General features: G+C 49.8%; 3 protein-coding genes and 1 non-coding gene across 4 annotated transcripts; 2 read left to right on the forward strand and 2 right to left on the reverse strand.

Annotated features, from left to right (window-relative positions):
* The first annotated feature begins 2442 nt into the window (after window positions 1–2442).
* Window positions 2443–2524, forward strand: BDP81DRAFT_t230. Its single transcript has one exon. It is a non-coding gene; the product is annotated as a tRNA-Ser (tRNA).
* Window positions 2525–4840: 2316 nt separating this feature from the next.
* On the forward strand, window positions 4841–6133 carry BDP81DRAFT_60397 (uncharacterized protein). The gene has a single exon (XM_060596041.1). The coding sequence runs from the start codon at window positions 4931–4933 to the stop codon at window positions 6005–6007; it is 1077 nt and encodes a 358-aa protein (XP_060443127.1). The 5' UTR covers window positions 4841–4930; the 3' UTR covers window positions 6008–6133.
* Window positions 6134–6259: 126 nt separating this feature from the next.
* BDP81DRAFT_396476 (flavoprotein) lies at window positions 6260–8059 on the reverse strand (the record flags this gene model as incomplete). Its single annotated transcript, XM_060588192.1, has 1 exon — window positions 6260–8059. One exon carries the CDS (start codon window positions 8057–8059, stop codon window positions 6260–6262), a length of 1800 nt encoding a protein of 599 aa, XP_060443128.1.
* A 4567-nt stretch (window positions 8060–12626) lies between these two features.
* BDP81DRAFT_396477 (uncharacterized protein) lies at window positions 12627–13018 on the reverse strand (the record flags this gene model as incomplete). The annotated part of the gene is made up of 2 exons (XM_060588193.1): window positions 12627–12746; window positions 12797–13018. 2 exons carry the CDS (start codon window positions 13016–13018, stop codon window positions 12627–12629), a joined length of 342 nt encoding a protein of 113 aa, XP_060443129.1.
* Window positions 13019–13771: the final 753 nt, after the last annotated feature.

A 13771-nucleotide genomic window follows, 5' to 3' on the forward strand; every position in this document is an offset into this window, starting at 1 on the left:
TAGTCTCACGACAAAAGAAATCCGATCTCCTCGCTATCTCTTGCCTCGACTACGCCGTAACTTGCAAATAGATCTATTTCGAGAGAGAACTTCGTAAATCGGTAGAGAGGCGTAGAGGCTCCAGCAGTATTCCTGCATGCGGAAACGGCTACGTCGGCGGAGACAAGCTTGGCGGCTCGTCAAATGAGAGGTAATGAACCATGCGATGACTTGCTGGGTTCGCATTCGAAATTCAAGGAGTTTTACTGCCGTATCGAGTTACATCGTTGACATGGAACTATACTTCTTTACCGGGCGATATGAACTATTACCCCGCCAAGATCGTCTCTTGGACAGTTTTCCGCCCAGCCGTTCGAAAGGGACATCATTCAGTGCCAAGCATTTGGCATCGGGTCGACTTGTCTTCGTCTTGAACCCGGCGATATGGTTTTGCCTGAGGAAAACGAGACCACCGAGAAGTTTAGTCGGTGTTGTACTTGGCACCATGATGACTACCTTTGCGGAAAATCTTGATGGCAAGAAGTAGCGACAGCGAGGCTTGGCTTGGCTTTCAACGCCAGATCAGGCCTTGGCAAACAGGAGTTGCTGAATGTCTGAACGTGATCTCGAATCTGCGCTAGGTAAGTCAACCCACCCACTTTCGGCCACCCCATTAAATCCCTCCCAGCCACCGCATTAGTTATTATCCTACCCTCAATGTACAAACCACCATAACAATTACAAAAATCGACCAAATGGATTTTCTTTTCGCACACTTATTTATTGATATGTAATGGTCGATTAAACCGAAAATGAAGTTGATCGGGCTCTTCTAGCTATTGTAGACGGTCTCTCGGTCAGGAGAGCCTCGATTGAGTTTGGAGTACCACGATCAAAACTTCGCAATCGCATAAGCGGCTAACAGAATCGAGCAAGGGCTTTTGCTGAGCTTCAGAGGCTTCCTCCTTGGCAGGAAGATAAGCTAGCTGAATGGATTCGAATTCAGCATACTCTAGGAGTCTCTCCAACCCATGAGCAAGTTAGGGAATTCGATGAGCGAGTTCTGCGTGCTAATGGCGATACTAACCCTATTAGAAAGGGATGGATCTATGCCTTCCTTCAAGAAATCCATCAATCAAGGTCCAGAGAAGTCGTACCATTGATTCAAGGCGTGTTAATGGAGCAACTACTAAGGTAATTAGGCCCTAGTTTAGATTACTCGAGATACTAGAGATTAAGGGCATTAAACCAGCCAACCGGTATAATATGGACGAGACTGGTATCCTTAAGGGCAAGGGATCTAATGGATTGGTCTTAGGTATGGCAGAGACCAGAGTAGTGCGAAAAAAGAGCATGGATCGCGTGCTTGGGTCTCTATTATCGAGTGTATCTCTGCTGATGGTAAAGCCATCAAGCCATTGGTCATATATTGGGAAAGTCTGTCTAACAGCAGTGGTTTCCCCTTCAACTTAACCCATATAAGGGTTGGCACTTCACAACAATAGATAATGGGTGGACGACAGACCAGACTGCCCTCCATTGGCTGAAGGAGGTGTTTTTGCCAGAGACCCAGACCCCCCCCCTTTAGGGACCCCCTTGGTCGACTTAACGGTCAAAAGGAGCCTCGATTGTTGGTTCTGGATGGCCATGGGAGTTATACGACGACTGAATTTATGTAGGAGTGCTTTAGTAATAACGTCTACTTGCTCTTCTTGCCACCACATACCTCTCATGTCCTTCAGCCCCTGGATATGGCTGTTTTTGGATACGTTCAGAACAAGAACGGACGACAGCTAGTAATGGGAATTTACATGGGTTCAGCGTTTAAAATTTCAGACCCCAAATGCTCCATGCAGCCCCGCCGGTTGGACTTCCCCTCCCCAAAAATCTGGATGATCCCGTTCGTCTGATCGCCCCAGGGTCAGGGGCAGTCTCAGACCTCGTGTCATCTTGCACCATTTTTTGGTGCCGCGAGCAAAGGCAGAGTTCCTGAGGCTCTTGACAACCTTGGCGCCGGGCGTTCGGCAACTTCGCGTTCGCTTGCTGTTCGACATGTTGAACTTGGCGAATGGAGCAACAGATGCATCTCGTTTCTAGGACACGGGAACGAGCTTGTTTTCTGATGTGAAATCTCGCTCGTACACCTTGAAGCTATGGGAGGCCTTGAATCAAGAGAATTTGAGAAGCAAAGCTATCATAGCAAGACTCGGAGACATTCTGGGCTAGATGCTCAGGTGTCCTGCGATGCACAGCATTGGTTGACGCATGCTATGAGAAACATATGCTCAAAGTGCTTATTTTCAGCACCTCAAGCTCCGTGAGCTAGTGACAACACAGTGAGCACCCACATCTCAAGCAAGCAGGTGTTCAGGCATGCACATAGGTCACATCTCGCCTAGGATCATGAAGGAGGGCAAGCCCGACCTCAGCATCCCCGCCTCAAAGCGGGTTCCATCACACTACGGCGTTGTGGCAGAGTGGTCTAATGCGCAAGACTAGAAATCTTGTTCCTTCGGGAGCGTCTGTTCGAATCAGGCCAGCCTCGATATCTTTTGAATTTCCAATGTCTTTTTGTCACGAAACAGGAATGGTATCAGCACTTGTCAAGCATCTTGCCACGTGCTTTCTCACGTGGATATCACACTCTCTTAGTATATAGACTGCTCTCATGTGCTCATTCTAGATGGGTTACTTCAAGCCACTTTAACCCACTTCATATGCCCATTGCTGCGTGCCATAACTCGTGACACTTTTTGCTGTTGATGTTATCAAGATCTGGGTTGTGAGGTTTCGTCAGACTTCGCACTTTTGAACATCAAATCCCGTGCGTTTTGGTCACTGGAAAAGTGGAAACTTTGATTTTGCACATTGTGTCTTTTTGTTGGAGACCTTATCAGATGGAAAACGCCACTTATGTCAGCGCGTCTCCCTCGACTTATAGCATCGCTGTCCACCGCTTCTGCAGGACGTCAAGCCTCGGCATCCAAGACAAATCGTGTCTGGTCACGATGCTGGAGTGTACCTGCCTATGTCATGATGGAAAGTGGCCTGACCAAAAAGCCAGCGCCCAAAACAAATTTAACTTATTGTTCTCACGATCCATCTGTCAGACAGCACGAATCCCGTCCAGTCGGAACCCCATACTCTGCGGGGTTTCTCGGTGTCCGACGACACCATCACGATGCCAACGTATAGGAAAAATACATGTATTCCGTGATTTTGTTGCGTTGATTGATAATCTTGTCAAAGATCGAAGGATACTGAGCATATCTACCTAGTCGCTCGCCAGGCAACAATTCCGAGGTTCCATTCTCACAGCCTGCTTGACCCCAACCTCGCAAAAACCCGCAAGCGATGCTCCAGGAATGCCAAGCCGCCAACTCAAAAGCAACCTCAAGCCACAACACAATTCACACCAGGGTCCAACAGAGACTAGCGAACGCCTCTCTTGGGGCTCCCCTCAACTCCATTCGTCAAAGTCGTCAAATTTGACTCAGCCGCACCGCACCAGTCGCCGTTAATTAGGGCGCAAGAAAAGTATGACAGAACCTTGCCCTGTTGGCGTGCAAAAGGCTGTGCCGCTTCAAGTGTCTGTACTATGTAATACCGTGCATGTACGCTTGCACGCTTGATAGCGTTGTTCATTTGTCTTTGCCTATCGTGTACCTAGTTCCAACTTCCAAGCGGGGCATCTCGTGCCCGAGTCAAAGTAAGCATTCGAGACGTGTCGACGATCTGGACCTTGAATCGGCAGTAGCTTGAGAGCTTCACTTCGCTTACTCGCAGGAGCTAATAAGCTAGAGAAGTTAGAGAAACAAGGTTAAACGAGCTGAGCTCGCTAGCCCAGGCTGACAGGAATGCGGGGACGGGATGGACAGGCGGACTCGGACTCGGAGTCTTGCCTTTTGGTGGCAGGTGATGTCAGTCGGGCAATCCACTTCTGGTGGAGATCAGGCAGGATCGTTGATCTACGATTTGAGGTTGTAGATACCAACATCTCGGTGATCTACGTGGAGTTCGGATCACTTCTTTGGACAACCGACCAACCGCAGCCCGTACATTGACCTACCCCGGAGCGATCCACCCCGAAAGTACCCTCGTAGGTCTCCTTACTTTCCCTTCTCTGTATGGATGACTCAAGCTGCTTATCTGAACACGAGACGCCTCTCACGACCCTCTCATTAAACCATGTTGCCATGCAGAAAAGAAACATCTTAATGTCCAACAAGCGTGATTAAACCCTGCATGTCTAGCTCATCCCCATAAGGCTCACCCACCATCTCAACCTCTCTACTCCGCCCTATCCCCTTCCACCATCCAGCATCCCAGACCCATTCATGTTCCCGTCCAAAGGGTCACCAAAGACCCCAGTTCTTGTATAGAGTACAAGCAACCCGCCTTGCCAAGAAACAATCGCCTTGTCAATCAAGGGATTAAAGGACTTGGCAACAAGGTAAACGCCCGTCCTATTGTTCATCCCACCTCCGCCCGCGCCCCGTGTCCGTGTGACTTTGACCGCAAACAAGCACCCAAGAAATAGAGATGGACGTCGGGTAAGCTTTGACAAGGAAGCTAGCGAGCGATGAGCAAGGTCCGGGGTTGGAAGCTTGGTATTCAGCTCTGCAATCCTACATGGTACGGTTGCCTATGCCTCACTCAGCCTGATCAACGGCTTTGTATGAGTGGCTACTCTTGGGCAGGACTCGATAGAAAGCCACGGAGATGTCAAAGTCGAAGACGCCCGCCCTACAAGGCCAGTATTTCTTCTTGACTTGAGTCTGGCCAAGAACTACATATACCACGACGTAAGTCTCTGGAGTTGTTCAACGGTCTCGTGTCTCTCGCCCCTCAGAGCCTTTGAGCTTCAGGCGAACGCTACCTCAATACAATATCATCTCTTTTTAACAAACAAATCAAAGAGCTCACAAGTCACACCCGCAAACAACCAATCATGCTCTCCAAACACCTCTTGTCCCTCACCTCTCTCCTCCTCCCATTCCTAACCCACGCCGACGAACCCCAAAACTTCGACGGCTCAACCTCCCTCTCGACCCCAGCATACCTCTTCCCCGGCACCGACTCCACAATCCCGATCCTCAACCTCGGCGCCGCGGCCGCGGCCTCGTGCGCCATCGGCCAGAAACCCTGCGACAACGGCTGTATCCCCGTCACCGGATCATGCTGTGGCACGGGATCGGGCGGATACTGCGAGGTGGGCAAGTACTGCACCTCAGGCGGCTGCTGCCAAAACGGCAAGACGTGTTCCGGTCCGCCGCAGGGGTGTTCTGCTGGCAAAGTGCTTTGCAATGGGCTTTGTATCCCCTCCGGCGCGGTATGTTGTTCAAATGGAGGGTACTGCGATGCCGGGAAGACGTGTACTGGTGATGGGTTCTGTTCTGGCGGTAGTGGAGGCGGGGGAGAAGGTAGTTCTTGTGGGAACGGGCAGATGTTGTGTGGGACTGGGTGTATGCCTTCGGGACAGACTTGTTGTCAGACGTATTACTGTCCTGCTGGAAACACTTGTGTGGGCGATAAACGGTGCAATAGCGGAGGAGGAGGAGGTGGTGGTGGTGGTGGAGGAAGCCAGTGTGCGGCTGGTCAGACTCCTTGCGGCTCGGGATGTATGCCGGCCGGGCAAGTCTGCTGCGATACATACTTCTGCGACGCCGGAGAGACGTGTATGGGAAATAAGAAGTGCAATAAGGGTAGCAGCGGCGGCGGCGGCGGAGGAGGAGGTGGTGGTGATACCAGCGCGACATCCAGTTTGCTCGCAACGATACCTGGTAGCGAAGCGGGCACGACGTCTCTGAGAGATTTCCCTCAGCCCACGCAGACACTTGATGGCGGTGATGATGGGCCGACATCATCGTCGTCAAGATCTTCGTCGTCGACAACGAGGTCGGGGACAACCACGACAAGCGCGGCACCGACATCGACGTCAGCCCAGGCTGCAGCATTCTTGGGACGATATCTTGACGGCTCCTTCTTGATTGCGGGCCTCCTCGTTGCAGCGCCGCTAGTTATCTGAGAATCAGCTGGAAGTAGTACATTCCAGGAGTAAGAACGACAAATGAGTAACGCGAGTGTGCCACTAAATATCAAGAGAATAAGTCTATAATTTGAATCATATTCCTTAACCAAGTCTCGCTCCCTAACGCCTAGAGAATCCCCGTTAACGCCAAACCTTTTCGAGCCCATGTTGATGCTAGAAACGTCCAGGCGCCATGTGTAGTGCTATCCAAGCAATGCTGCCTACGCCCGTAAATGTGTCATGATAGTCCTACAGATACCTGGGCCTCATCCACTCAAGATTACGAATGCTCAGGTTGAGCCCGTTACCAGCCCACCACTTCCGTACCGGCTCTTGATCGCCGATGCTGTCCTCCAACGCCTCTTCGATATCGCAGGTTCGGTATTCGACGCGGTGTTTCCGTCCTTCCATTCCTTCAAGCTCGCCATATGCAAATTTGCGCCACCACTCCAAGACTCCAATGTGCTGGTGGATTGTAGGTTGAACGAGGACTTCGCCATCGAAAGCAAGCTTGTCGTCGCCCTTGAGCTTCCTCCAAAGTTCAAGAACACCGACCTGACCCCACCGTGAAGCAATCTTTGCTACACCATCTCCATTGGCAACAGGAATACCAGAGGCCACCCACCAACGTATGACGTCAACCTGGCCGTGCTGGGCTGCCCACAGCAATGACTTCCCAGGCCTGAGCACAATGTTCTCGTCCTGGGCAGCAGCATCACGCCACCATTCGAGCACAAGAAGATGACCCTTTCCACTGGCCTGCTCGAGAGCAGCCTCGGTGAAGCGGAGCGGTAAGCCAGAGCGACGCCACCACCAGTCTAGAATCTGTATATAGCCGTTCTTGGACGCGCCATCGAGGACTTCGGCGTCGTAGCACTGTTGGTGGCGGCCACGGAAGTTTCGGCTCTCCTTCCAGTAGTCGAGGACGTCGGGTCGTCCAAAGTATGCGGAAGCCTTGGTCGCGAGGACCTTGCCGTCGAAAGCCTGAAAGAGATCAGGACGGTTGGCTTCCATCCAGGTTAGGACTTCAATGAGTGAGAAGCGGATAAGAAGTTTGATGACCAGTGCCGGGAGTTCGTGGAAGGTAGGCGGTGACTGAAGCAGCTTTTTGCAGATAGAGGTTGAGTCGCCTGTAAGTACAAGCCACTCCAACTCGTGCTCGTAGACCTTGAGGGGATCATTGGGGTTCCTGGGTTGCAGCTTCCAGGGATATGGCATTGGTGTGTTGGTGAAAATCCCCAAGGCCTGCGCTAACTCCCAGTCGTCGGCAAAGTCGAGAATGATAGTCCAGATCTCGGGCGGTAAATTGGAGTACACTCGCGGATCACCTGAGGCGAGGTAGCCCAGATGGGTGACGACGTCCACATCCCGACCCAGGCCCAGCAGGTCCGCTTGATTCTTGATGATGCCCAGCACATCATTAAAGCCGTTCCAGTTGACAATTCGCTTAGGGTGTTTATGCGAGCTGTCGTAGTGCCAAAGGATAGGTGGCATAGCTCGTATCCAAGGCCATTTGCTATTGATTTTGTTCAACTGCCTTTTAGTGACCGGGTTCTCCCACATGTGCGTGCTCATTCCAGGGACGAGGAGCACCTTCTTTGTCGTGTCCCAGCCGCGAAGGACCTCAAGAAGGAAAGTATCAGCGATCCCCACCATCATCTTGGCAATGTTGTCGGCGTCAATCGGGGCGAGAACCAAGAGATCAGCCCACTCGACCAGCTCGAATGCCTGCTGGCGGTAGAACTCGATATCGTCAACGTCTGCTTCGGAGCCGGCACGCGACGGACCCAGCGGTAATGTCATGGATCGGTTCTGCATGGTGATGACAGTCTGGCTAAGGCGGGGCACGGCATCGTCGACGATGGCGCGCATTTCAATGGCCGAACTCTTGGAGAGACGGACAACGAGAGCTTGTGCCCATGATATGTCGCGGGGCCCATTGGCGGCCACTAAGAGGTGAAGTTTTCGGTCGCGCGGCTTGAAATGGAGTGACGAGGAGGAGGAGGCGCTCCTCGTTATTCGGAGCGGCAAGGGGTCGGGGGGATCCATCGTGTCATGCTTTGGTGGCTTGTGGGATATATCGTGGTGATCGAGGCGGTATCGTCGGCAGTCAGATTATTGAATTCGGGTCGATCGACGGCGGCTGAGAAGCCAGGTAACGGACGCGGTCGTAGATATGAGGGCCGTATTTTACCACTCCCCGGCGAGGTTGCGATCGGAGGCGGGTGTCGAGGTGATAAGGTCGAAATATGGACTTTGGGCGCGAGTCGAGTTGCCAAGGAGTAGGTGGTGACTGTGAGTCGGTGAAGAAGATCAAAAGTCGTTGATCGGCGGTCGTAGATAGCAGGGCTCTACTTGAATCTCGGGGACAGGCGTGGTCTAGTGGATTTGTGATTTATCGGCGGTTGGTGGTGTGTTGTCCGTGACAGCGTTTGCGGTGTGTGCAACGTCGCGTTGGGTAGGTCTGCAGTAGTGGTGGTCCAGCAATTATCCGGGGTCCGTAGGTAGTACAGCTATTAGGTGGTAAATCAGACCAGGCGGGATGCGTGTGCAGGTATCCGATCCGCAAAGCAGCGAAAGGTTGCGTGAGGTCGCTCGCAAGTCAGATCAGCGAATGATAGGTTGGAGTCAAGGAGAGTCGTGGTTGGCAGACGGGAAGAATTGGACATAGATAGGTCGCAATATGTGGCATCACCATGACATGGGTGCGAATTCCTTAATTCCACTCTCGGGACGAGGTGCATGCGGTGACCGACCGACCGAGTGAGTGACGACGGAAGAGGGGGAACGCTGATGGGTGGTCCTCACTTCGTCGGTGACCGGGAACAAGCAGGGCTTGTCTGTCGATGGTAATGGCGTCGTTGAGTGTCGCTTGTCTTTGATTTCTTTCTAGACTTCGATGATTCGTCGGGCAAGGAGGCAGCGAAGCGAACTGGATGCGAAAAAAAGAAAAAAAGAAAAAAAAAAAAGTCCGGGCTTGTTCCCTTGGGACGACGAGAATGCGAGCAGCAGCAACAGCACACACGAGACGGCGGACGCAGAGACGCAGATGGGGATTTTCGGGAAGACCAGGACGAAGGAGTGGGGAATTCCTGCAGGGCAGAATGGAAGGGGGGGCAGACGGAAAAAACAAGGGGTTGTTGACAGGGAAGAGTCGAGTAAATGCAGATTGAGAGGGGAGAAGGAATCTTCCTTTGCTGGAGATGGAAGCGGTCCACGAATCCGTACCTTGGAAAGACACCGGGAGGAAAAAAGAGGAGGGGAGACTCAGACAGACGGTGACGGTGACATTTGTGGAGACCTTGCGGGGCGGAAAGTCTGCCGTCCTTTCTTTCCAAATTCTTCTTTTTCTCTCCTGTCACTTGTGAGACCGGCACCTCTCTGGCGGCTTGCCTCTCGTGCCTCTGTGCCTCTGTGAGACGGTGAGACCTGCGATGAGGAGGCGTCGGTGAGCGGCAATTACCTAATCTGCCCCGCCTTTCCACGGTTATCATACGCTCCTACTCCGTTACGCGGTTATTAGAAAAAGTAGTACATATTAAGGGAAAAATACTTCTACACCCATATTTACTTAGAACTACTACTAAAATTAACATTTATTATATTAATTCTATTAGTTAACTTAGTTACGTTATAGAAATTAAGTTTAAAAATAATTAAGTTATAATAATAAAATTATTAAAACATTATTTTACCTTTTTATTTAAAAAGAAATTTATTTACTAAGATATAGAATTTATTCATTGGTTAGTTAACTAACTATAGTATCTATATTTATAAATTATAAATATATCATTAAAATTGTGGAAAATCAATGAGTCTAGATATATTTATAAAACATCTGTAGCCCTTATATTCATTAGAATATTAATATTTATTTCTTATATTAACTATAGAGTACTAGTTCTAGGATATTAATTGAGTATAAGTTTTAGAATTTTAGTAAATATGCTAAGTATTAATATTATTGAATTTAAATTTTTTTTATTAGTAAAAGTGTTAGTTATTTATAGGAGAAATTAAAAAGGGGGTAGGTGCGGGGAAGTAGTAACGTATTTGGTGTGCCATTTTTTCTGACAACCGCGTGTCCGTAAGGTACCAACCAACAAGGGCGGTAGGCTTTTTTTTTTTTTTTTTTTTTTTGGCAGGAGTCAGACTGAGCCTCTGAGGTGCGCCTTCCTTAGCAAGTTCTCCGTATCTACGTCACCGGCGCTCCTGCCTCCTGAGACAGTTTAACCAGTGGCGGCAGGTCCAAAAATGCAAGCAAGCAAGACATCCTTCCCTTCCTGCCTTTCTGCCTTCCTGCTAATGAAATTCTCCGTGAGTCGGTCCATTGCCGTTACCGGGTTGATTCTCATTAAGGTAGGTACCGGACCGTTATCTCCTTGGTACTTAGGGTAGGTGCTCACCGAGACATATGGACCTCTTCACTCTGGGACTCACTCACCCTCCTATATCATTGCCCAAAGGAAAGTACAGATACGATACGTACTCCAGTCAATCATAAGGTATCGCCGCTTCAAGCAACTCATGAGTCACCAGCCATCTCAACCTCCCTGATCGACTGCTGTCAGCCTGCCAAACCCAGTTATCGGATCGGCTCATCCTGGCCGCCATAAGGCAAACCCCAAGACTTATTTTCTGCTCGTCTCAGCCTGCTAAGAAGAGCCCCCTGTTTTGCATTTCCCACTCCCGAGTCTGCTAAGTTTAGCGCATTCCGGCGTTGCCCCGCAGGGTCCTCCGTGTCATCGACGCCGGATCCCCACCCAAACGGCGAGTAAGTGTGAATTTCATCCCGACTTTTTCAACCCTCCTTGAGGAGCCTTCAAGCGAGACCCCAGTCAACCACCCCGGGCCGGAGAGAAATTCTTATTGATCCATCCAAGATAAAGCTTGCTGACATAATCCAACCATGTCGCATTAGCTTGACCCGCGGTCTACCTCTATGCATGGCCTATCTGTAGGGAACTTTTGTAGGTTGTCGGATCCTCCCTAGAATGCGGCATGCCACTGCTGCTTTATTCCGTGTGGTGTTGCTTCTTATCCTTAGGACAGACGGCTACTGCGATACGTTTTATGAACTCGGTGTTCCGTCGAGCAGACCCCCTGATACTTCTTGCTATCATCAACGAGGCAACAATATTATTCTATGTCGAAGTAGATTGTAGACACACCTCAATATGATGCGCCGCCAATAACCCAATGAAAAACATTGCCTCACCATTGAGGCAATTCACGGCTTCATCGGATTCAAGGTACCCATTTTTGATTCGCTCATCAGTAGAGTTAAGCTTCTCTCATACACCCACGAGTTAATGAACTCTATTCTTGGCACACACCTCAACCTCGTTCTCGGTTGACTAACGCAGTTTAAACAAGGTGTATGCATCGATCTTACACATTAGATTCCTGGTGCGTTACGGCTTATATCACCAGATGAACAAGATGTCATGTGATTAAGAAGATATGAATGCATAAAGACGATGCCATCGCGAATAATGGCAAGCAGGAACCAAATCCCGCATTACCTACTTCAATGGCTTCAAATGAATCAGGATGAGTCTAGCCACCAAGACCGATTCTTGTGACACGTCAGATCCGGGGACCATGGGACTTTTCCACTTCGAAATACCATTAAGTTGCGCTACCCACAGTACTGATTATCCTTTGTGGGTATGCTAGGCATCAAGAGGTCACCGTCTCCATGCTTCGCCGACAAGCCCACTTTGCGGGCTCATAAATTACCGGTGACAACTTATCGAATAACCACTCTTGAGCCTTACTGCTAGTCTCCAATGTCTATAAGATAGTTGTAATGTGCATGGGCTGGAAGATGACAGTTCTTCTCAGAATGCGCAGATTGCACCTTTTCAAAAGATCATTTATTTCAATACAAGTCCACACCAGGTGTTTGTGTCTACATATCGTAATCCGCAAACAAGAATGTTGTACCATCGCTCCTTCTGGGCTTGGGCCATGGCCTGTATCATCACTGCCGCCAATGCTACCTCTGCCGTTCCTTTCACCTGGCCCCCTCCGCAAGGATCCATGTCAGACTTCGAGTACAACCTACGATACGGATGCGACTTCATGATTTGGTGCGGTGGATTTGATGGCGGATGCTCCGCCGAGGTATCTACTATTTACAACACCACACACTCATGCCGTTGCTAATGCGCCCATGTGATAGTGTCAACGGCAAGGAAAACAAGGCTGGACATGTACAAGTCCCAACTGCGAGTGTCTTTGCGAATAAGACAGTGGCCATTCGGTTGGTCCCTGTTTCAGGGACACATCAGAAGGTCCATCGAGCAATTCTATGCAGTGCTGTTTCCATTGTGACATTGACATTGGTTTCAATGTATCCGAATTATCCGAGACCAGCGCCTATCTTGACGGGGAGTTACTACTAGGCAGGTAGTAATGAGAGGCTTTGAGGCAACACTCCTAGAGGAGCAACTAGACTCCGCAACACAGCATGAATTGACCTTGGGCTCCATGTAGCCAGCCTAAATATCCGGGTTACGAAAGCAGCGTCCATTATTTGGATCGGCCCTATGTACATACAATAAGCTTACTGCGAAATCCCAGTGTCATGAGGGTTATGAAAGCAAGCTTACGTGTATTCCCAATTACCGTACGCCGTATGCCCCCCTTGTGCGCACTTTGCTTCCTTTGAGAGGCCATTCACGCACTCAGGGCTATGAATGGTACGCGTTGCACCGCTGCCAAAATACTGCGAAGAATCAGAATCAACTAGAAAATCTGCAGAAATGGAGTCGATACCTTCAGCTCAATGTCCCACTTGATGCCATTCTTGTCATGCACACAAATCCGTCGGAACTCGCCCTTGTTGTAGAGACCTGTAAGCAAGCCGCACACAACGCCGAGATCTAGGACGTCGTTATTGTTGGCGTATCCTGTTCGCGGTCCTGATTTGTAACATTCCCCGAGAACTGAGGAGGGTCCAGCAAGGAGGGCAAGAGGGAGGATTTGGATGAGACGCATCGTGCTAAGGACTGGAGAAGATAGCCGCTTTATTTCAGGACTCGTCAGTGATCGAGTCTTTGGGATAGTGATTTCTTCTATGGCAAGCAGACCGAGTACCTACTTATAGTGAAGGGCTGCACATCCGGGAAGTTGCTACTTCGAGCATGACAAGCTGCCATAAAGGCCAAGAGCAGTTTCCAGCTCATCAGTCCGAAAGCAAGCAAGCTGCAACGATCGTCCTCGTGTCAATTTTTATGTTGCCGATCTTTCGTGTCGAAAATTACGTGAGCTTGTATTCATTCCTAGGTTACTATCAAGCAGGTATCGAAAGCAAAATTTGCTGATTTGTCGGATGCCAAAGCCCAGAACCGGTGTACACATCGCTTGATGAGACGGTCAAAGACTCTCGAACTGCTTGTATCTCCTAGAGACTACGTGAAGCTACTCAGCTGTTTGCATCATAATAATCCATTGTTTCTATTCCATTACCTACCCCTACATACACCCTGCATCGTTATATCACCTGTCTGAAAGACAGCATCTCGTCACATGAGCGTGGAATTCTGACCTTTTTGCAATGTCATAGTTTTGTGGCGTTTCCAGGTCAATTGGCAAGCGATAACACAACACACTGCAGGCAACAGGTTGAGGAAGCAAACAACGTGCTGAAAGACTCTGTAGCTCAAGCACCAAGCTGTGATCTTCAGACTCTCATGTTTACAACATGATCCGTTTCGCCGCCAAGCAAACCATGGTCGCTTTTTCAAACAT

This window comes from Colletotrichum phormii, assembly GCF_030913505.1.
Source record: "Colletotrichum phormii strain CBS 102054 chromosome Unknown BDP81scaffold_15, whole genome shotgun sequence".
Taxonomy (NCBI): Eukaryota; Fungi; Ascomycota; class Sordariomycetes; order Glomerellales; family Glomerellaceae; genus Colletotrichum; species Colletotrichum phormii.

Excerpts from the sequence above, each read along its gene's own strand:
- BDP81DRAFT_60397 (XM_060596041.1), top strand. The coding sequence starts at position 4,931 with ATGCTCTCCAAACACCTCTTGTCCCTCACCTCTCTCCTCCTCCCATTC.